The sequence below is a fragment of the Sitophilus oryzae genome, unplaced genomic scaffold (assembly GCF_002938485.1).
Source record: "Sitophilus oryzae breed Bouriz unplaced genomic scaffold, Soryzae_2.0 scaffold_1373_pilon_pilon, whole genome shotgun sequence".
Classification (NCBI taxonomy): Eukaryota; Metazoa; Arthropoda; class Insecta; order Coleoptera; family Curculionidae; genus Sitophilus; species Sitophilus oryzae.
Window position 1 is genome coordinate 766,714 of NW_022146030.1, and position 24,275 is coordinate 790,988.

Sequence of the window (24,275 nt, forward strand, 5' to 3'; positions counted from 1 at the left end):
ATTTTCAACCATGTTTTTTTTTAACGGTATGGAAATTTGAAGCAGTATAAATGGGATTAAGCATTTTAAAACAAGCAATTTTTTTATGAAAAATGCATTTTTCTCAAAATGTCAATAATAAAAAAAAATTCTCTTGTAAAATTTCCTGAGATAAAATAGTTCAAGTCCAAATAAGTATAAACAAACATTCTTAAAAATGACCACAGTTGTAGTTTGAGTTACTTTAGTTTGCAATTATATAATTATTTAAAATGTAATAAATCATTGTGTTAAGTTTTGTTCTCCAGCTTGTTTTATTTTAATTATCATTAAAAAACTCTCATTTTCTCCATAATTATCTTCTAAGACTTGATCCAGTTCAGTTCTGAACCTCTCATATATATTAAAAAAATATATATTTAGTTATAATTTTAAGTAGACATAGTATACTGTTATTATTCATCACTTACTTGAACTCTTGCTTCGGTAAGATCAATCTTCATAGCAATTTCTTCTCTCGTATAAATATCGGGATAATGCGTTTCTTGGAAAGCTCTTTCCAGTTCTTTGAGTTGGGCGGATGTAAAGGTAGTTCGAATTCTTCGTTGTTTTCTTTTTTCTGTAAGAACGCCGTCATGGCCTGGGTAGACTTTATACGGCAAACCACCTGCAATTAAGTAAAATAAAGTGTCTTGTCCATAAAATATATCAAAATATTTATAGTTAAGTGTTTTTTAATTAGGATTTATATATCATCAATCGATAATACCATACAATCGAAAAAAAACGGCGTTAAAAACGGCTGGGAATGACAATCCATGATAATTTTGGCGAGGTCAAACACTAGATGTCATTTACTTGGCCCGTACTTTCTTTATTTTTCAATGGCGCTTACTGCCCGTTTATCTTAAGAAGGTTGTAATTCAGTTTTTTTTGTTAATAGTTTATTGTATTTTTATTGAATTCGAGAAAAATTAACTTTATGAAAATATATTTGTGTGTCTGGAAACGTATCATTCTTGTTTAATATCTCTATAACTAATGTTAATTTTTGACCAGTTTTATGTCAATTTTTAGTAAATGATGTCTGGAAATTGCAAAAGTTTCTCTCAGCAAAATTATCATCGATTGTCATACCCCATTGTCTTTTTTTTATCATACTGTGTATCGCAATTGAAGGATCCAGGGGAAAACATGATAAGCGCACCAATTTTTTAATTTTAGGGTTTTACTTACGCTCAATTATAGGAGGTGTAAGTGGTCCCTACAAAATTCATAAACTCTGCAGGGCAATAAGCTTTTAAATCGTATGATATGTAATATGATGTAATCCTATGATAATGTATATGCCTAGTAAAAATATACATACAGGAAAAGAACCTGATAACCACCAGCCGTCCAGGGAAATAACTTGATAAATCCATCTAATTGCGTTATATTTTTTTCAAGTTCCTTTCAAGAGTCCTCTGTGCTGTGTGTTATACCTGTGTGTTAATATAACTGTAAGTTCCCGAAAGTACTCTTGAAGATCTACACTGCCTCATATCTGAGTGTATTTTTAAAACATTTTTTTAGTTTGCTAGGCGTTTAGATTTGCTTTAATTTTTTTCTGATTTTCAAAGTTTAGTAATTATTTCATTTTCTATTTCTGTAATTAGTAAACCTACTAAACATAATTATGACAGGTATAGTAGTTGTCACATTATTACGTTCTGTAGCGTTTCCTGACTATCCTGTAAAATTAGTAAAATGGCGCTTATCAATTTTTTCCTCTGGACCCTTCAATTACAATCAAATTAATAATTGTTGAGTAGTTCTGTTTATAGATGGACTCACTCCAGGGCACTTATAAGTTCCTTCAGCTAATAAAACACTTTACGTAGGATAAGAACCAACCTGTAGGTACAATTTTTGAGAATCCAGGTAAAAATTTGAAGACATGAAGTAAATATTTTCAAAAAAATTTTTACTGATGTATTTTTCCGTTGAATTTTTAGTTTATACCGGGTGCGTCTCAAAAGTGGCTCACCCCCTATACCTTTTTTATTTTTTCAGATAAAAAAACGAGATTTGGTATGTTAGTATATGACATATATTAGAATTGATTGACGTATTCAATTGTTTTTGGTCACTTCCTGTTTCCCCGGAAAGGACTACAACTTTTGATTGTTAAATGGCACCCTCGATATTTTTTTACTTTATTGGATAGAAAATGACATTCTGAATAGAATGACATATCATATGTCAACTTTTGACATTATCGCTTAATAAAAAATTGCATTTTAAATTTGAATCTAGAGTGCCATGGATATGTTAAAAACATTATTTTTTATCAAAGAGCCTTGGAAAAATAGATTTGATCGTCTAATGATTTTAAGGTCTTGTCCTGGCCAGTTAAAAGATGTCCAATTCCTATTTTTAATCATATCTCAATTTTTTCAAATGGAACGAGGGTGGTTCATTAGCATATTTGGGAAAAGCATTTTTTACGAATAATTTGATACCACACTCTTGATATTTCGAGTCAAATTTTCGTTATCAACCGCATGCTATAATTTCAAATAAACCATATGTGAAAATGTCAAAAGTTGACATATGATGTCATTCTATTCAGAATGTTATTTTCTATCAAATAAATTTAAAAAAAATACCGAGAGTTCCATTTAAAAATCAAAAGTTGTAGTAATTTCCGGTGAAACAGGAATTGACCGTAAACAATTGAATACGTCAATCAATCCTAATTTAGGTCATATACCGTATGATCGAATAAAAACGGCGTCAGCGATGGCTATGAAATAAAGATCGCTGTCATTTTATATGTAAAATTATATGAGGAATGTCAACGATGTTCATTTCCAAGCCAGCTGGACGCCGTTTTTTTTTCGATCATACGGTACTAACATACTAAATCTCGTTTTTAACTCAAAAAATTAAAAAGTTATAGGGGTGAGCCACTTTTGTGACGCACCCGATATTAAAAACAAAGAATTCTCAAAATATTTAAATAATACAAAATGATCCTTAGAATTCTTTACTCTGGCTCACTTCTGTCTAGCTCGAAAGCAGTGGTTTAATGAACTATACCATGAACTTGAATTTCAAATGTATTCGATCATATAAAGGTTTGTCAGGCTACGGTCTAGCTACATTGAAACACCGGTTCCCATTAGAACACCGAAGTTGAGCGACGTAAGGCGATACTGGTGGATGGACGGGTGACCGGTTCGAAACTCTGTATCGTGCTGTTGTCCAAGAGAAAAGTGTAAAATCTATTGATACACACTGCTCATTCACGCCGGTTCGAGGCCGGATGAGATCGGATACCTCGTGAGTAAGAGAGTTAATTTAGACATTTCCTAAGTCGGTAGGCCACTGACCATGATATGGCCGATGACCGCGGTTCGTATTAAACCGCGTAAACAAAGTAGGCCCCGTCCAGATTAGCCCTGGCAACAAAAAGGAGACGTTAACTGAAATCTTTACTTTACTTTACTTTACTTTTAAAGGTTCGTGCAACAATTTCCTTTTCATATAAAAATTCTCACAATATAAAAATTAGAATCATACAATATTTCCTGAAGGTCTCTGTGTAAGCAACAGTAAGAGAGTAAGATGTTATTTTGTAACCGTCTTCCAATAAAAATGTTGCTTTTGTTCTATTTCTCAAATCTTTGAATAAAAGCTCGAATGCGCAATATATATAAAATGTGCTTACAAAGTGAACAAGTCTCCTTTAAATTTCTCCCTCAAGTGCGTTTCGTTTTCTATAAAGTCGTTCATGCGAATAAGCAGCAGCTGAATTGATGTAGATGCTACGCGAATTTTATGATTGTTTTACTATCGTAACATGTAGGAGGACTTTATAGCCTCCGCGTGAATCTTTTTATGGGCTCTTTTTAGATCCAATGTCAAGACGTATAAATCTTATAACCGTTTCTTCTTTTTTTATATTTTTTACATAACAATATAAACTTTTTAAGAGCACCCTTAAATTTATAAACGCTGTGCAAAAATGTATATTTTTATACGACAAGATAAATTAATATATTTTAATATGACATAAAAATGGTATGAAAATTATGATATAATAAATAATGATGCCTAATTTATAATTCAATTAAATCATGAAATGAAAAACTTCAACAAAATTTTCGTCATTAAGTAATAAACAATCACACAATGTAATCTTATTAATAATTCAATATTCATGGTTGTTCACGCTATTCGAAATGGAGTATTGTTAACTATTGACTAAGACTAAGAGTGGGACCCTCCACTGCGGCCGCGAGGGCCTATTGTGGCTCAGTTTCTACAAGCTCTTTAATAGAAAAAGAGCGTTAAAGTTCACTCTCAAGGCCCAGCTTTTTACAGATCCTTGTGGTATTGTAGCCAAATAATAAAGTTTTAGAAATTGATCACGTGATCGTTGAACGTCCGTGAGAGCTACAATTTAAAATTGTTTTCAAACGTTGCAGAATATCTCAGATAAAAAAAATACCAAAGTTGTGTGTTATTAATGGAACCCCCTGTAAGTTATTACATTTTTAGTTTCTGCGTTTAAAAAAGGAAAATTCGATTAAGGGTACCTCATTTAAATTTTACCGTCTTAGAAATATGTTGTGAAAATGCAGCTACACTTTTAATTCGTTATTTCTCTATGTGTATTTAAGTTGTTAAAACCAAATACTGTAGGTAATGAAGTTTTTTATTTACTAAATTTTGAGCTGCAATATTAAAAATAATACTACTTTATCAGAATATCTAAAAATGTATATTAAATAATTGCTAATTTTGAACTGCAATAACTCGTTTAACTTAAATCGACCACCTTATACAGGATCGCTGTTATGTAATGGGAACGGTGGATTATTAGGTAAAACATACAAGGTACCCCAAAAAGTTAAATACACCACTTCGGTTTGGGTGGACGACATTATAGGGTTTTTAAATGTCTCTTGGCGAGTAATAAATTTATGTAGGCAGGGTCGGTCATAAAGTCGTGGCACATCAAGGTTTCATTTTTTAAATAGAACCCCCTGTATATTATTGCATATTTCAATTGTTCCTTCAATTTTAAGCAAAAATCAAAATACACACAATATACCTTAAACCAACAAGTTTCCGAGTTATTGACGTTTGAACATATCACTTCAGTTTCATTCAATGATGCTATTCTGCCGAAACGGTGTACTGTTGTAACGGATTTTGAAATGCCTATTAGCTACTAGTAATTTTAAGTAACTCTTGTTTGTAATAACTTAACTTATAATTTATACCTTATTAATTTATACACTTTGAACAAGAGTTACCGATATAATTCAGGAGCGAAACGTTGGGTGGACGACATTAGGGAAGTGGCAATACTAGGGAAGTGGTAAACGGTGGTTATAAATACAGCACAAAACAGGGAGACATGTAAAACGATAGGAGAGACCTATATCCAGGAGTGGATGAATCCGGGTTGAGGAAGAAGAAGAAGAAGAAGAATTTCAAGTATACAGGGATGGTCATAAAGTTGTGGCACATCAAATTTTATATTTTTTAAATAAACCCCCCTATACATTATTGCATATATGAATTCTTCCTTTAATTTTAAGCAATAGTCGTAATACATAATGTACATAAATTGAAGAATTGAAATGTTAAACGATTTTTTTTTAATTTCCAGACTGGATATAATCTCATTTTATACATATATAAATGCTAACTTGAGAACTAAAGTCAAATATTATTGAATATCACAGTTTCGGCAGAATGGCATCATTAAATGAAACTGTGAATCAAATGAAACATATCGAAATTAATTAAAGTTTGAGGCACATTGTGTAATTTCGATTTTTCCTTAGAGTTGAAGGAAGAATTGAAATATGCAATAATATACAGAGGGCTCTATTTAAAAAAATGAAACTTTTATGTGCCACGACTTTATGACCGACCTTGTATAGTTAAATTTATTACTCGCTAATAGATATTTAAAAATATTATAACTTTTGTATATAACTGTTTGCGGCACCTCCTATATTTAACCTAATAGACAGTTAAAGCACGGCCAAAGACGTAGACGTAAACGTATCGTTTGACATGTACGCTTGCGCAGTGATCACGTATCCGTAAACGCATATTCACTTGCGTTTACGGATACGTGATACGTATCTTTACGTCCCTTTACGTACGTACAAAACGCAAACGTATCGAGCCGATGGAGTTTCGATTTTCACCCGAATGATGCCGAACGTACAAATTCACAAACAACTCGTTTCCACAACTGGCTAGTAATTAAGTTATTTCACAAATTTTGGGGCCAGTGTAACAGAACTTATTACAATAAATTAGTATAAAAATATTAAGCATCATAATAAACTCATTTTCGAATCTATTTAATTAAATGCTAGTTGTTAGCCAAAATCCATATGAGGATTCTAAAAGATGGAATCTAATAAATAATCATAAAACTGTGTCTATTATTTTTTATTACTTAGAGCATTTTATGTTGTAAGGACTACTTTCTGTAATAAAATAATTTCCCTTTATAATTTTCTTCATTTTTCGATATTACTTTAATAAATTTAATGTGGAATCAATGGAACATGATATACATAAATATCCATTTTCAGTTTTAAAATTAAATAAATTGTTTCACAAAATATTACAAATATACCATTTGCGTTACGTACGTCAAAATACTTGCTTTAACTCTTGTTTACACGACAACGCAACGGCAGACGTTACGTTACGTGTCGGGAGATACGTATACGTATTGTGCCTTGCTTTAACTGTCTAATAATCGACCGTTTCCATACGACATATAAAAACGACCGAAACGATTATACAAACGTCAGATGCAATATTTAATTATCTGTCAAATTGTACTATACCACTCTTTAAATATATCTTTTTTATAAAGGTTCGTAGAAAATGCATTTTCTTATAATTTATACCTTATTTATCAATATGACATTTTATTGTTTTAAGAAAAGTAACAAATTTACAAAATGTACATATGCTAAAGACGATAATATTGTTATCATATATATTGATCCTGTATCAATGATATCAACATTATCCATTTTATAAATTTCTGCCTGAAGGATACTGGGGTAGGTGCCTATTAGTTCGGAGTATTTAATTTTCGGAGTATTTGGGCTAAAAACTAAATACTCCGAACCAATGGGCACCTACCCCAGTATCCTTCAGGCAGAAAATTTCGCTATCCTATCCGATGGCCAAGAAGCACTAAACGCGAACAACTCAGTAACCATCAATTGGAAGTTGGTCAAGGAATGCCTAGAGAAGCTCAACAAATTAGGCAAAGAAAATAAAGTCCTCCTACTCTGGGTGCCTGCTCTCCAAGGAATAGAAGGCAATGAGAAAGCAAACGATCTAGGTAGAAAAGGAGCGAACACTCCACTAACTGGACCAGAACTGTTCTGTTTTCCAAACGGGAACCAACTAAAAGCGGAACTGAAGAACCTGGAAGATTCCAACCGTAACTTGGAATGGGTGTCCTCCAACGGTCTAAAACACTCGAAAAAATTCCTCAGAACTTATGACCAAGAAAAATCAAAGGTTTTCCTTGATTTAAGTAAAAACAATCTTCGGATTGTCACGGGGTTCGTTGAGGACACTGTCTCCTCATGAATACCTCAGTAGGCTGAAGCTGAGAAACAACGGCGAATGTAGATTCTGTGGAGAAAATGGGGAAACACCAGAACACCTTATAACTGAATGCGCCGAGACGACTACCATTCGTGCCATGAACTTTGCGTTACGGCTGATGTCGAGGATGGAGAGCTGGCCTCTGTGGAGCCGTGTCAGATACTGACTTTTGTTAAAGCTCAGATACTGGCTTTTGTTAAAGCCTTGTATGATCAGTTATAACTCAAGAAAGGGGAACACACAACAGATCTGTAAGTTCGCAGTGACTAACTCCTCTCCTAGACATTCTACATTCTACAAAACACTTTGAAGTGCCCAACAAAATGTAGCAGACTGTTTACTGTTTAAATGTACAAGGAGAGGGCCCATTTCAGTTTCATCGGCAACAACGCATGAGGAAGTTTATAATAATTATTTTCTTATAATTTGCCAACAAAAGTTACTTGTGAAAGGAAACTTTGCTTCCAAATTATTTATTTTATAATTATTCAAAAACAATAAACAAAATACTGCAAATTTAATTAACTTAATAAGAATATACATATTATTTATTAAAAATGCTACGGTATTAGGAACGAAGGTATAATCTAATAGGAAAATTTAATATTAAAGTAATTGGAAACAACAGTATTAATACTGAATTTAATTTCGGTTTAAATTAGCTCCACACTTGTGGTTTAGCGGCGTGAATATTGTAGTAGCCACTAAACATTGTGGGAAAGGTAGACCTGTAAGGGATTGGAACTATAAACGATACATTTATAGAAGCGCTTGTCTGGCATAAATAACTTTGTCTTATAACAAGTTAGCTGCACAAACGGTATAACAAGTTTATTAATATAAGGTTACATTGTATGCAATTTACATTGTATATTTTTATGTTCTTATTGTATTTCCACTTATATGTTTTTAAATATAAGAATTCTTTAGTAATATACTAGATAATCTTAAATACTACAAATACTTTTAGTTATATTGTAGATTTCAACAGACTCTCAACTACTGATTGAGATGTCTGCACTTAAAGGCCTTTTGTTTAACAACATTTTTTTGCAGCACAAATATGTATTGTATTTATATTTTGTTGAACAATAAACTATTTATTATTATTATTATAAATTAGCATTAAAGGTTTATACATTTCTTTATTTTTATATACATTTCTTCTAAATACTAAATTTCTGTAACTTACGTTTAACAACGTTTTTATTTGGAAAAAGTGAGTTTTATATTAAGTAACATAAATTCCAACAAACGGCAAAACTATTTAACAAGCAAATATCCGTGAAAAAAAAACAAAATCCCTTACAATATCTAGAGAGCCTAGAAAATGCAAACTCGCAATCTATGATCAGAGTGTAGAACAAGTTATGTCATTTAAATATCTAGGGGCAAATATAACAAGCACTAGGAATCTCAAAGAGGAAGTAAAACCCCAAAGAACAAAGGCATCATTACTATCAGGATATTTAAGGGATATAATTTGGCGAAATAAAAATATGAGCGTCCGAAGCAAAGTTAGAATTAATAAGGTTTGCGTGAGGCCGGTTATGACATATGCGATAGAGACTAGAGCAGAGAACACAACAACAAAACGGCTCTTAAGAACAACAGAAATGCAAACACTTAGATCAATTACAGGTTATAGCTTATATGACCGGAAAAGAAGTGAGGATATAAGAGAAACGTGTGAAATCCAGGATGCGGTAAGATGGGCAAGAACCAGGAGAAGAGAGTGGAGAGACCATGTGGACAGGATGCCAAACGACCGGTTAGCGAAAATTGCTAAGGAGAAAAGACCCAACACGCCTCGACCGCCGGGACGACCACCTATAAGATAGTACGAAAGCTGGACTTCATCATCCCAACTGTTCTTAGGGAACAATTGAAGAAAACATAGGACTTGGTCCTAACGTACGAAGAAGAAGAAGAGTTTTATATTTAAAGTTACATAATATAATTGAAATATTATAACGTAAATGATAATTTTTATAAAAATAATTCAAAATATGTTTTTAGTTTTTGTTAGTTTTCCCTGATTCTTTAATTAATATAATTATATGCTCGCCAAACCATTAGTTAATTTATTTGTTATAATAATGTATTTATTAGTTTAGTTGTAATAATGTATTAATTTTAAATTAATTGTAATAATGTAATAATTTAATAATTTAATTGAGCAATGTGATAATCATATCCAATGATATTATGAAAAGTTGTAATTAGATATTTGCAGAAATTACTTTCTTTCTTATTCTTTTAATAAAAATATACAGGCTCGTTTTTATCCATAGAAACGTTCGATTATTAGGTAAAATATAGGAGGTAACGCAAAAAGTTATATACAAAAGTTATAGGATTTTTAAATATCTATTGGAGAGTAATAAATTTATGTATACAGGGTCGGTCATAAAGTCGTGGCACATCAAAGTTTCATTTTTTTAAATAGAACCCTCTGTATATTATTGCATATTTCAATTCTTCCTTCAACTCTAAGGAAAAATCGAAATTACACAATGTACCTCAAACTTTAATTAATTTCGATATGTTTCATTTGATTCACAGTTTCATTTAATGACGCCATTCTGCCGAAACTGTGATTTTTTTTCCACAACAAGGGGCCGTCCTCTGCCGGAAACACTGCGGCCTGTGAGGCCTATTGTGTTTGTCCCCTTTCTATATCTGCACCCATTCATTCTATCCCTGTGTCCTGTACTAACTTATGCAGGTCCTTGCTAGGATGGGAGCATAGTTCCTCCGGTTCTAGCCTAGCTTTCCCAAATCAAAAGTGTCGCTTGCGATCCAGAGCATCGCAGTGACATATTATGTGCTCCGCTGTTTCAAGATCTTTATCGCAGAGTCTGCAGCAAAGACTTCCTTGATACAGGTTGAGCTTGTACACGTAACACTTGACAGCCATGTGTCCTGTCAAGAGGCCTGCTGTAATCCGCACTTTATTCCTGCTAAGCATTAGCAGTTCCTTTGCGGTTTTAGAGCTAGATCCTTGGATAAAAACCTTGCTATGCATGTACCCCTGTCTGTTTCTTCAGTGGCCATTCTGCTTTTCCCTAATCCAGAGTTTTAGTGCACTACATTTGGGTATATACATTTTGGTATTCCCAGTACTGGCTCTGGACCAAGGCCAAAACTGTGATACTGTTGTAATGGGTTTTTAAATGCAACGAAACCCCCTGTATATTAACAAAACCCCCTTTTAAACGAAACCCCCTGTATACTAAAGTGTTATGTTCAAAAGTCAATAACTCATAATCGAAATACACACATCGTGTGTATTTCGATTTCTGCTTAGAATTGAAGAAAGAATTGAAATATGCAATAATATACAGGGGGTTGGTTCTATGTAAAGAAATGAAACTTTGATGTGCCACGACTATGACCGATTTTTTGCGTTACCTCCTATATTTTACCTAATAATCGACCGTTTCCATGCATAAAAGCGACCCTGTATAATAACTTAATGAACAAAAATAAAGATTGAAATACTTTTAGGTATAAATTCGAATTTGATAAGATATACAGATATAAACTGGATATTAATACTTTTGATTTTTATGCACATGTCCTGTTTAACTATATTTAGGCCATATAAATCATGAGTTTTAAATTTATCGGAAATTCATCTTATCTCTCAATTTTTTTTATCAATCCACCATCGTCTTATGTTAAAAGAACTTCTTGGCAAATTATATTTCGTCAAGCAATCTACTCGGGCATTTCATACGTCGGTTCAGCACCTCCTTGAGATGAATCGATTTTCACCCCACGCATATTTTAAAGTAAATATTTTCGCTTTTAAACTTCCCGGCATCCACGAGATGATTGATGCCTGATAATTTGTTGAGAGATGTTTAAAATTGAAAAAGCTCTCTTTTCCGAAACGTAGCGACTTGCAGACAAGCGTAAATGTTCAAGGGAAGAAGCTAAACATGGGGCAATATGTAAAAGTTGAAAAAAGCCCAATATTTTCAAAGTAAATGTTGAAAGGGACGGAAAGGCAGTTTGTTTTTCTACTATATTAAATTTTATTAAATTCAATTTTAGATTGATTTTAAAACACCTTGATAATATTTATATATTCAATGATTAGGTTTCCACTACTTCAAAATCTGCGATATTTCTCAAGACTGTGAAGTAAAAGTTTATAAATTATGAAGTATTGTTTTATAAATTGGTGTACCATTCCTAATGAAAACCCTAAGTAAGTGTATCAATAAAACTGGCATACGTTGTACAAATAACTATTTCTGAAACATCTTTCTAGAATTCATAAAGATATTCAAAATAATATCCCCGTTCAGGCTTATTCAAAAATAACAGTGTAAAATATGATAGAAATTACATTTAAAAGAATATAAAAGTCAACAATATAAAAAATACCTCCATATTCGGCATCACCACTTATTAGAATATTGTATAAAGTTGTATTTACATATTTAGGTATATACAACTTTATGTTAATGATGTTAACTTAATGATATTAATAATAGTCTGTGGCGCAACAAGACACAGACTTTTTGGGGGGCTCAAGTCTTTTGGGGGAGTTTACGTCACTATAAGTTAATATTGATTTGAGGTTAAAACCAATTTTAAACCCGCACCAACACTGATAACAGTTATAGAAATATTTCATCATCAACTATTTTTCACTGCTATAATGGTTCTATCTATATATTAGTGCAAAATAAAAACACTAAATCACCACAATACACCAAAACACTTTTACTTTTACACTGGACGCGCGTTTCGCTAACCACCCAACTAGCAAATATAGTTCCCAGTCCTTTTTAAAATGTCACTGCCCCTAAAGTATAGTTCCAAGGCCCACTCTGCCACTTAAAATGTTACTCTATAAGGAATAGTCACTTTGAAGTATATTTCGAGAGTGACCGGTTAGTCCCTACCTACCATAAAAGTGGAAAATAAACACCCCGATTGCAAGTCGCAAACATGTAATTTAAGAAGTGGCTGGAACCACCCGAATCTTCGAATATGACACCATAAAAGACCAAAAACTTTATAGTAACTTTTCAAAGTAGGGGTTGCCAACAAGTGCTACCATAATGCCTCCATTAAGTTTTTGTTACTTTATAGTAAGAATTTAAGTTACGGGGTAGTCGCGGCCACGACACCTAGTTACTTCGAATTTATAGTAGCATTGAAAGTAGCAAAATGGTTACTGCTACCTTCCTAGGTCACTATAAAGTAGCCGTCGCTCATCCATTGCCACTAAAAAGTCACGGGGGTTAAAAACGGCTACTTTATAGTGACCGTAACTTAATATACCCTAATAAATGTAATTGCCTCAGATTGCATCGTGTGCTGTTCTGTTTTAGTGTTTTCTTTACTTGCTTTTTAAGCTTTATTAAAATTTTGTAAAATCCCTAAGGTGAATAAAAAGAAATTTAGATATTCTAGTACTTTCTACCGAAGAATTAAACAAAAGGAAACACTGCGAGCCGATGCATCAACATCAGAAACAAAAACTAAATCTTTCTATAATCCTGCTGATGAACATCATAAATCACCTAGTGACAGATATTTTTGAAGCTGTTTCTGTAGATGAGTGTAGTGTTAGTTCATCTGAAACTGAATCTCATAGGAGAACTAATTTGAGAACCAGCAATATAAAACAAGAGCTAAAAGAGTGAGCGTTAAAATACTCTATACCTCATGTAGCTCTGAATAATATAGAAAAACTAATAATAGAAAATGCACAATAAGTAAAAATAACTTCAAAGGACAAGGCGGAACGTTATAGTGGCACCAATGGAATGTATAGTCGCCACAACCGCGATCGGTGTAGCAACGCCAATTAAGTGGCAATTTGGTGGCGCAGGGAACTTTCCTGAAAAAATCACTTTATGGTTCCAAAGTATCGTTGACCATGTAGTTCCAAAAAGTTATTGTTTCTATAAAGTCGCCTTTGGATAGCTACAATTGTCACTTTATCAATCCGAAGATTTTAAAGGTCCAAACGGGTAGGGTTGGCCTAATATGTTATTGTTCCCGGTACTTTGTGGAAGCATATGGAACTATAAAGTATTTTTCGGATTAAACGGCCATATTTTTTTCATGAATTTTTAGACGAACAGCCAAATGACTCAAACATTATGCGTTTTTAAGCTAAATATACCTAGATTAAAGCTTTTTTCCTTAGTTATTTTGTTATTTCTGACGGTGGACTAATATTTTTAAGTTTGACCCCAGTTTCAAGCAAATTATTATTATTTTTTAATTACAAATATGAGTTTCTATTGCAAATAATATAATAATTTGAAATATTTTGAGAGGCGCTCGAAAATTTTGTTATATAAACCCACTATTTTATTCAGTAAAGTTGATTGCGTTCTGGAATTTACCTAAAAAAAAGGCGTTAAAATCGCACGGTAAATAACAAACAACGAAAAAATAATAATGGCTTCCATAATTATTTTCCATCATGACATTTATTTTTATGAAATGTGAAATTGCATGAAGAGGTCGCTGCGAATAAAGTTCAACAGTTTAACGAAAGTTGCACATGTCGGTGGCTAACACTTGGCTGCCACGAACCCGCGACTAGGCAGCTTCGTAACGAATAAGTCGCATTCACCAGTAGGGAACTTTATAGTAACACATCATAGTAACTCTTTTAGTGGCAAAAACTACCCAAGACACTACCCCGCTACTCAAAATCTTTCCCCATTTTGGTCGCAGTTACTTAACAGCTACGAATATACGACGTAGCCGCCGATGGTCACCGCCCACTTTGTAGCGGCATTGATAGTAGCAGTTACGTATCTGCCACTATAAATGCTAGTTGGGCATGTTAGCATCATCAGCAGATGATTATAAACTCGTATACATATATAAACTCGTAGTTTATAATCATCTGCTGATGATGCTAACATGGTTAGCGAAACGGGCGTCCAGTGTAAAAGTTAAAGTGTTTTGGTGTACTGTGGTGATTTAGTGTTTTATTTTGCTGTGTAACACCAAAGGTTCCAACCCTCAACTGTAATATATATTAGTGATTAACAGATCATAACTAGCCATGATGAAAGGTAAAATAAAAAGCGCGTTTTGCTAACCATGTTAGCATCATCAGCAGATTATTAAAACTAAAAATTTAAACTAAACTCACTTTTAAGATGATGAAAAGAAAGCAAATGAAAATTCAACAGATATGTTGATGATGCTAAAATGGCTAGCGAGACACGCGTCCAGTGCAACAGTAAAGTTTTGGTATATTATGGTGAATTAGTGTTTTATTAAGGAAATAACCGGAAGTATCAAGAAACAAAAATATTTTAAAAAGAAAATACACTTGAAAATATTATAAAACTAAAATTATTTTTTAGTTTTCCATTTATACATATATAAAATCAAAAATATCTAAAAATTAAAGAATCTTGAACAAATTGTGTAAAAATTTGTGTATGTAAATACGTATTTCAGTAGATGCGCTAACTAGAAGTATTTAACCTGCCGCGGTAAAATACGATTCGCAGTTAAACTTGTAGGAAAGGGAAAGGAGAGCAGGAACAAGGAAAGAGTAAAGAAACGCCTATATCGATCGAGCAACATGCAGAAAAGCATTTCTCTCCATCTTGTTTCTTACGCAGTGAAAAATGTCCGCTCGATTGTGCCCGTCATGTACTAAATACCTTAATGTACAGTGCTAGATTTTATTTTGTCCCGATTTTAGCTCTTGTATTTTGATCTAGAGCTTTTGATGAAAAATAAATTATAACGTTTTTAGTTTATTGGAATTAGATACAAATTTGCACAAATGTTACTAGGTTGATTGTTAGACATGTTGTGAGAGATCTGAATAGTTAGACAATATTTTTATAAAATGATATAAAATTTAATTAAAATTATTGAAAAAATGTTATACATTTTCTAAACCAGAAAAAAATGTACTAAGAAACTTCTAATAGTACCAAAAATAATACTATTTTTAGTACTAGGTATTAAAACTTGATTAAAAAATATAATTTGTTTTTTTAATTAGTGTTTAAGCCCAAAAATAAAAAGTTAAAACTGAGAGAAAATGTAAGTACCTCGGAAATAGTGCTTTTATACGTATTTTGTCTCAGGTATAAAATATTGTTTTAAAATTTTTAAAAACATCAAAATTTACAAAACCTCTTTAATTTAAACCTCTTAATTCATCATACTTTGTTAAGTAATGTTTCAAACTATTAGATCTCTAAACATTAACATTATTCTATATTATCTATATTGGATATCTTCTATTTATTTGTGTCAGACAGTTATTCGATATTTAGTATAGGCGGTATTATATATTTTTTCAATGTTTTATTATTTACTCATATTATTTAAACATATGTTAAAAGTTGTTTACATTTATTGAATATAACGTTCATATTTTGTATAATAAAATGATATAAAAAATCTATCGGATTTAATAAACTAATTTTGAATCACTCTTAATTTGTTATATTGCAATAATATATTTAGACAGATTAATGACAAAGTTACTATATATTTTTTTTAAGTGAAAAGAAAACATTATAAATACCATACCAATATAATTAGAGTCTAATAATATCGTAAACTTACTTAAATGTTCTCAAAATGGTTAAGAAATAGAATAAAATATTAGAAAAATATATTCCTTATTAATACAGTAATCAAAATTCTATTCTACTAACCTATACTAAAATATAAAGAAATGTAGATCATATACTTGAATATTGAGAATATATATCAATTATACTAATTAAATACATAATTGAAATGATATGAATTTTATGCGTTCCTATTGCTAAAAACATAAAGTTATATTCGGAAAATTACATTTAGCTAGATTTTTTAGAACAGGCACAGCTAACTCTACAAGGTAAGTCTTAAATAAGTGCAAATATTTTAGGGGTAGTATATTTCGACCCCAAACACGCGCCTAGGAGGTTTCTTTTGCGAAAAAAAAATAAAATTTGTAATTTTTTGAAAATAATTTTGGATTTTTTTTTAATCTTATATTAAAAATTATAATATCTTTATAATATATGGCAACAAATAATAGACTTTTTTTATTTAATACAATTATAGCGAGCTATTATAATATTAATTTACAAGAAAAAAAATCGAGAAAATGTCTAGTGGTTCTCAAAATTAAAAAAAATCAATTTTTTGGAAGTTTGCAAAGTATACCTCAGATATTTTGAACTTATTTGAAAAACGATAAAGAGAAAATATGTTTCTTTTATCAAGATCTAACAGCCCTGAAAATATTTGCAATTATTTACGACTCACCCTATATAGTATGTCCCCGGATTGTCTTTTCAAGAGAAAAAACTTTTTTATTATTGACATTTTCAGAAAAATGTAACCGACAATCCGGGGACATACTGTATAACTAAAAAGTAACATTATACTAAATATAAAGAAATATAAATAGGATACTTGAAAATTGAAAAAAAATAAAAATTTTACGCTGTTTTATTGCTAAAAACATAAAGTTATATTACGATAGATTACCTTTAGCTAGATTCTTTAGAATAAACCATGAGTGTTTAAATATAACATATACTATATTTTATTTATATATTTTTTATATTATTATTTTTAACTGTATAAATAAATATAGAATATATGTTATAATGTAATAGGGAATATATATAAATTGATAGTTAAAGAAAAAAGAAACAATTAAACTATATAAATAAAACGTAACATTATACTAAATATAGAGAAATGTAAATCGTACAATTGAAAATTAAGAATAAATATTAATTTTATTAATCAAATACATAATTTAAATTATATGAATTTTGTGCTGTACTATTGCTAAAAACATAAAGTTATATTACGTTAAATTACCTTTAGCTTTAGATCCTTTAGAATATATGACATGAAACCTATTTTTAACTATAAATTTACATAAAGAATATTTGACATTTAAGCTATATTTTATTTCTCAATATACCAAAAAAAAAGAAATTTCTTAACGTTGAAATTGACTTTCAAATTAAATTCTTATTATTAACCTACTGCAAAAATATCGTAATTTAAAACCTTACCTTTACAACAAATCTATTATTTAACAAAAAAAACGACGACCGTTCAAAAAATGCCGAACAAAAAGTTTTTTTCCACAACATCAAATATAAAAATGAACTTCTTAATGTAGCTTTACAAAGTCGATCGACCAAAAGACGGCAGCTGACTGACTCGAAGAAGGCTTTTTCATTCTCTTCGGAAGACCATCATAAGGCCATAACTCAGTTTAGCTCGCTAACAAGGTTACACTTCTCTCTCTATCTCTCGGTAGCAGGCCGCTCAAATTAAATAATTTAATAGCAGCGAAAGTTATTGTGAATAATCCGGTTAGGCCGCCGTCGTCGCCGCAGCCGATATCGAACGGACGTAGAAGAAGATAGCGAGATAAGTGCTGATCAAAATTGAAAAAGATAGTAAATGGAAATCAGGAGTCGCGAGTTCGAATACCGACTTGAGGTGAATTTATATGCATTCGTAATGTGGCATCAATCGTTTCGTCACTCCAAAACGAAAAATAAAAGATGCCTTTTTTAATACACTATAATATAAATAAATGAATAATAGGAGTTAGTCATGTATCGCTTCTTTCTTTTTAATAAACATAAAATAAGTAAAAGTACTAAAATATTCAGAAAGTTTGGGGCTTTTTGATTTTACCTCATTAAGTAATTCTTATCAGGTAGGCATTACTAATTTTGAAGTTTAACTTGATATAATGTCATTTTACTATGATTTTAACAGAACATCACTAGTTTTTAATAGACGCATAGATAAAAGAAACAAGTTTATATTGGAAAGTATCCATAAGGACAATGTATAGTATATTGTGCAACTAGTGCAAAAAGTTGTCGATTGCCCACGAGAGCGAAGTTCACTCATTCACTCGAGTGGGCAATCGACAATTTCGCACGAGTTGCACATACTATTTCTTATTACGTTGCTTTTTAATATGTCTCTTTTTTTATATTTTATCATGTAAACAAAAGAGACTTATTAAAAATCAAAAAATACTTTAAAAATCTCGTGAAAAGAAAAACAACTTTTGGAACACCCCATAGGTGAATGCAAAAGATGACATTAAAAACTTCAAATTTGTAAATCGAATTTTAGAGTAGAAAATGAAGGAATTTCAACGTTGCTTCTTCATAATGGTGATTAATAATTTGTTTACATGATGAAATATAACAAAAGAGACATATTAAAAAGGAACGTAATAAAATAAACAAAAAATAAAAAGTTTATTTAAATGTCAACCTCACTTCTTTAATACTAAAACTTCGAGACTGTCCTTTTTGCTTGTCAATTTGCGTGTGCCAATGAAAATTTGGGTGCGAGAAGTTTACTTGTCGCACTCAAATCGACATTAAATTTGCTCAAAACTAGTGTGGTAATTGTGAAGTGGGCAATTAGCGTCTTTTCGAATCCAAAAGAAAGCGAAAAGATACTACTTTCCCCGCATGAGTATTAAAAAATACTATTTGGCACTATTCTTATAACGGTCGCTCTCCAAAGCTTTTGATAATTTCGGAGCGGTTCGACTGTTTCCGGAATTATGTCGCCAAATATTATTTATTCAAATTCATTATTATTTTCTTTTAATTTTTTAAGTAAAATACAGTGTGTTGCATATAAGAACCTTTATTTTATATAAGAGCATATATAAAATACCTATGAAACATTGAAAATCGACGTTATGCCACGATCCACGTTGGTTTTTGCAGTTAACAGTTCACACAGCTTTTTAAGTTTTTAATGCCACTTTTTCACAATTATCACGAGTATGAGTAAATAAAATTTAAATTAAACTCACAAGGTAGCAATAATTACTTTGAAAATGGACGCTTTAAACACTTTTAGGTATTTTTTCAATGAGGGCATTGTAAATTTTGAAAGATCTTATAATTTTTGAAGATTCTAGCTTTGACAAGAGAAAATTATTTCTGTCTTGTTTGCGGTTGTTCTTACCAACCGCTATAGCAGCGCCCTACAACGTATGTGCTCCAAACAATTATCATTTTTGGCGGCATGAGCATTCCAATCTAAACTTGTTTCCTTTATCTGTGAATAGACGTATCTGTTGAAAAAAAACTAAAATATTATTAAATATTTAGATATTTTGAATAATTTTTGGTGTTTTGTTTTGTTCCCGACGACGGGAATATACCTTAGGGGTATACCTCCTAAAACGTTAAGCATTTTTTGTCCGTTAGGCACATTAGATTTGTTAGTAAAATACCGCTGACCAATTGGTTAGATGTTAGACCTGGTTAGATCAACGCAGCGGAGTTTACAAAAATAACTATTTTACTTTGTAGATTTTCTTACAGTTCAGAAATACCAAGAAGACTTTTTTGACGAAATAAATCCGCCACAAAGGTATAGACATAGTTTAATATATCTCATTTTTAGGGTTCCGTACCCAAAGGGTAAAAACGGGAACCCTATTACCAAGACTTCGCTGCCCGTCCGTCCATCCGTCTGTCACAAAGGTCTATCTTATGAACCGTTATAGCTGGGCAGTTGAAATTTTCACAGATAATGTATCTAGGTTGTCCCTATAAGAACAAATACTAAGAACAGAATTAAATAAATAAAAAAGTACTTTCATTAAACATTTTCTTTTAAGTAAGAATTTTACATAGAATCTTTCAAGTCCTCGGTGTCCGCGTGGTTAAAGCGTTAGGACTTTACGCTGCTATGAATTGGAGCCGTAGTAAGACAGGTTCGAATCCTAGTCAAGGCGACTTTTTTTAATCGTTTTTTTTTTAATTTTTACATATTTTTACATATTTATTTTTACTTTTTACATATTTATTTTTACTTTTTACATATTTATTATTGATTAATACAATTTTTATTAATATGTTTCTTCATTTTTTTTTTAATTACTTATACGCGCATTCAAAATTTCAGCTAAATCGGAAGAAAAGTTTATAATAATATAGTGTCTAATGTTGTATAGATAATGAATGGTACGGAACCCTTCGTGCGCGAGCCCGACTCGCACTTGACCAATTTTTTAAATAGTTATTGCTCTGTAACTGTCTCTGCCTGTTTCCAGCTACTGGTAATTACATCTTATCTCCTTGGAGACCTTGAATTTTTTGGTATTCTATAATTTTTGTACTTTATATTTTTTGATATTTTCAATATTATTATATTTTTATAGGTATATCTAGATGGGGTTCTTAAGTATATTTTAGTTTAAATAATTTAGTTAACTGAAACTATATATTCTTACTGGTAATACCACAACTTTCTACTTATGTTACTTAAATATTGTATAATATGTAATTATAACAGAAATCTTGAAATAAATGGAAGCTTTAAATTACCTAAAAACAATTGATATTAGTTTACGATAGACTTTCTCTATTCCTAACTCACTCAACCAACAAGTTTTTCGAAGTCATCGTTTTCTCAAAAAGGATCAAAATACTTGATGTTAAATTAATCATTGCTCATTTAAGTGGTTTACCATACATTTTTGAATTTTTTAACATTGATTTCAAATATATTCTTGAACGATTCCAGATATATCTTTAGTTACATAGCATTCAACAGTTTTATATGCAAGGCTTTAACCAAATCGTCACAGGGTTGTGACAGTCAGCATGTGTTTGTTTTGAAGTCAAACGAAAATTGAATAGTATGTCTAATAAATGATAGTTTTGTTTATAGAAAATAGAATGAAAATTATCAGTGATTTCGATGTTCGATTCTGAAGCACATAATTATTTAGAATTAAATGACAAATAGTTTTAACATCAAACATAAATCGTAAATAGGTAAGTAAATAGTATTCTGCTTCCTTTAAGCCCTATTTTTCCTTTTTTTCTACAGCAAAAAATGTATGAAATTGTAGTAATGGAAGTATAATAAAGATTTTACAGATGATTACAACTGACTAGTTTTCAGTTTTTTGAAAATCCAAATATAAATAATCAAACAAATATAGATAAATATATCGCAATTTTTATAAAAAATAAGTTAATATTAAAACCGCTAAAAAATGGATTAAAAATTCGGTTTCTATATATATTCTAGGCGAATGAAAATTGAAAAATATATATAAAACAGATTTTTTAAGGAACGCTGTTATAAATTTCACAATAATTTTTTATAAAAAATACGACTATTAATTTATCCAGTTCTATCCTGTTGCGTCTCACGTCTCATTTAAACCCATTGGTTACCTAATCGTTTTAAATAACCGTTAGATGGATAGCACAATAAAATACTAATTCACCACCATACACCAAAACACTTAACTTTTGCACTGAATTAAAAAGGTTTTTGGTGTATTGTGGTGAATTACTATTTTATTGTGCTTGCAATAATAATAACAAAGGATTTTATTCAGTAAAGAAGAATAAATACGTTATAAGTTAAAAAATCAATAGCTGAACAATTGCTGTTCGACAGCAAGTGAAGTCTAGCAAAGATGCTACTCCACATAACCGACAAGTCGACAACTATTTAGATTTGGCAAAATGCAATTACAAAAAAAATTTTAATACAATTAATAAATAAATAAAGAGAGGAAAAAACATACATTAAATTTAAATTTACACAAAATGACAGATTAAAAGCAGAGAAGAAATGACACTTTTTGCTTACTGGCCGACAAACCCCAACATTATAAAAAAAACAATCATAGCCAGAATCAGTAGGTTTCATTAAAAAAAAGGTCGGTTTGTGTTTCATTAAAAAAAATCGATAGACGGTTAAGTAATGTTACAGAATTATTGATAAAAGATCTTTTGGACAATGCTGTAGTATAACGAAGCAGTGTAAATTTATCTTTCTGTGTGATATTAACCGAGTGTAGAGATGAGCGTATGGAAAACATGGTCTTAAAACACGGGTTATTATTGGAATTTAGGAACTTTTTAAACAAAACTAGCTAAATGACATTGTCATCTGTACTCCATACGAAGCCAATGAAGTGGTTTAACCTTTTGAGAAGTATGTTTACGTTTTTTTTAGTTAGCACGCATTTTGTACTTTTTGGATTCTTTTTTTTATTAATTGAATGCAGACGAGTATATGAAATCACAATAATTAAAGTGTGATAATACTAGTGCTTCAGTTAACTATTTAAGAGTCATGTTTAATATATGCCTGATGTTAGAAAACGGCAATCTTAAGTTCATATCTTTGGACAAGCTTAGTAACATGCAATTTAAATCGTAATAATTATTTGCGCAGTCCACAAAGTAAAATTTTTTGTTATTAATATTAATGCTTAGTAACACTAAAGATTCCAACTTTTCTTTTAAGAGAATTTATTTTTATAGGCAACAAGCTTTATTCTGATATTAAAAAAAAACAAAAATAAGATCTGATACGTTTTTGTAGCACAAAAGATTTGTCAAACCCGCTCAACAATAGTACATTCATAGATATTCATCATTTAGCATAATAAATATGGAAGTTTTAATTATTAAAGACGTTTGGCGTACAACTATACCTAAAATAAAACACTAATTCACCAAAACAAAAGCTCTACTTTGAACTTACAACGCACGTTTCGCTAGCCATTTTAACATGCTCAGCATATGATTAAAGCTAAGAATAGTTAGTTAAGTTTGTTTTAGTCATTAAAAAATTGTTTTGTAATCTTCTGATGATTTTAACATGGTTGGCGAAACGCGCTTCCACAACTTAAAGTAGTATTGACACATTGTGGCTAATTACTGTTTTATTGTACTATACTAATTATTGGCTTACCTTGCAAATTCATGGACGAAGGAAACATACCAGCGGCCCTGTGCACATCCTGAACATGCGGTCTGGCCCCCATCACGGCACACTGGGACCCGGCGGGACTGTGATGGACGGCCATAGGAGCCCCTGCCGTCGGATTGTATGTTCTTGCCATGGAAGCGGCAGCAGCCGTATAGCGATACGCGGCCTGAGACATTTGACTACAAGAAGTTAAATCGCCGTAAGAACAAGGCATATTGCTCAGACCGGTAGGGTCCATTCCGGCCCCCTGAAGACAGCTAGAGTCGAATGAGGCCTGGTTCAAGTAGGAATAGTCCATGTTGAAAAGAATAAAATACAAAGAAGAATTTATATAATTTAGAGTTGAAGAGATAATTTTGTGATGGTAAAGATCATAACATGAGGTGCAAGAAAGATTTACGCCAGAAATTGAATAATGGTTATCTTGGAGAATAACGCAATAAAGGAGTTAAACGCGATGAATCTGAATCGACCTAAAGCCGGTGTTGTGATTTAGCACCAACCTAGTTAGAGCCACTTGTAAACTTGTTACTTCCGACCCGTCGAGGAATAATCGAATAAAGTCTCCGGCTATCAAATTATGGCTATTAGGGCCTTCGCGCGCGATTTTTTCAAGATACCGAAGCTCGAAGCTCGCGCGTTAGACCTTACTGTCTGCCCGAAATCAAATGATAAGCTTAATTCAATAACCTACCTCGTATACACCCTCTCGGCGAAGGGGGATGAAGCGTCGCAGCATCCCCGGCTGGGCGGGGCCATGGTAGCGACAATGCGGTGCGGCCAATGGGAGACGGCGCCCGCTAGCGCGCAACCCTGCAAATGGTCGGGCACGGCGACGTCACGACACGCGACCGACCGGA

At 31.7% G+C, this 24,275-nt stretch overlaps 1 protein-coding gene across 1 annotated transcript; it reads right to left on the bottom strand.

The window, feature by feature from the left end:
* Positions 1-434: 434 nt before the first annotated feature.
* LOC115875342 (paired mesoderm homeobox protein 2B-like) lies at positions 435-23,713 on the bottom strand. The gene is made up of 2 exons (XM_030890766.1): positions 23,398-23,713; positions 435-646 (listed from the first exon to the last, which is right to left on the bottom strand). Exons 1-2 carry the CDS (start codon positions 23,711-23,713, stop codon positions 435-437), a joined length of 528 nt encoding a protein of 175 aa, XP_030746626.1.
* Between the last annotated feature and the right edge of the window lie 562 nt (positions 23,714-24,275).

What these genes read in the sequence shown, in the direction of transcription:
- LOC115875342 (XM_030890766.1), bottom strand. Translation starts at nt 23,713, where the DNA reads ATGGACTATTCCTACTTGAACCAGGCCTCATTCGACTCTAGCTGTCTT. An exon ending in TTCGTCCATGAATTTGCAAG is followed by an intron (nt 647 to 23,397) that starts GTAAGCCAATAA and finishes ACTTAATTGCAG; the next exon opens with GTGGTTTGCCGTATAAAGTC.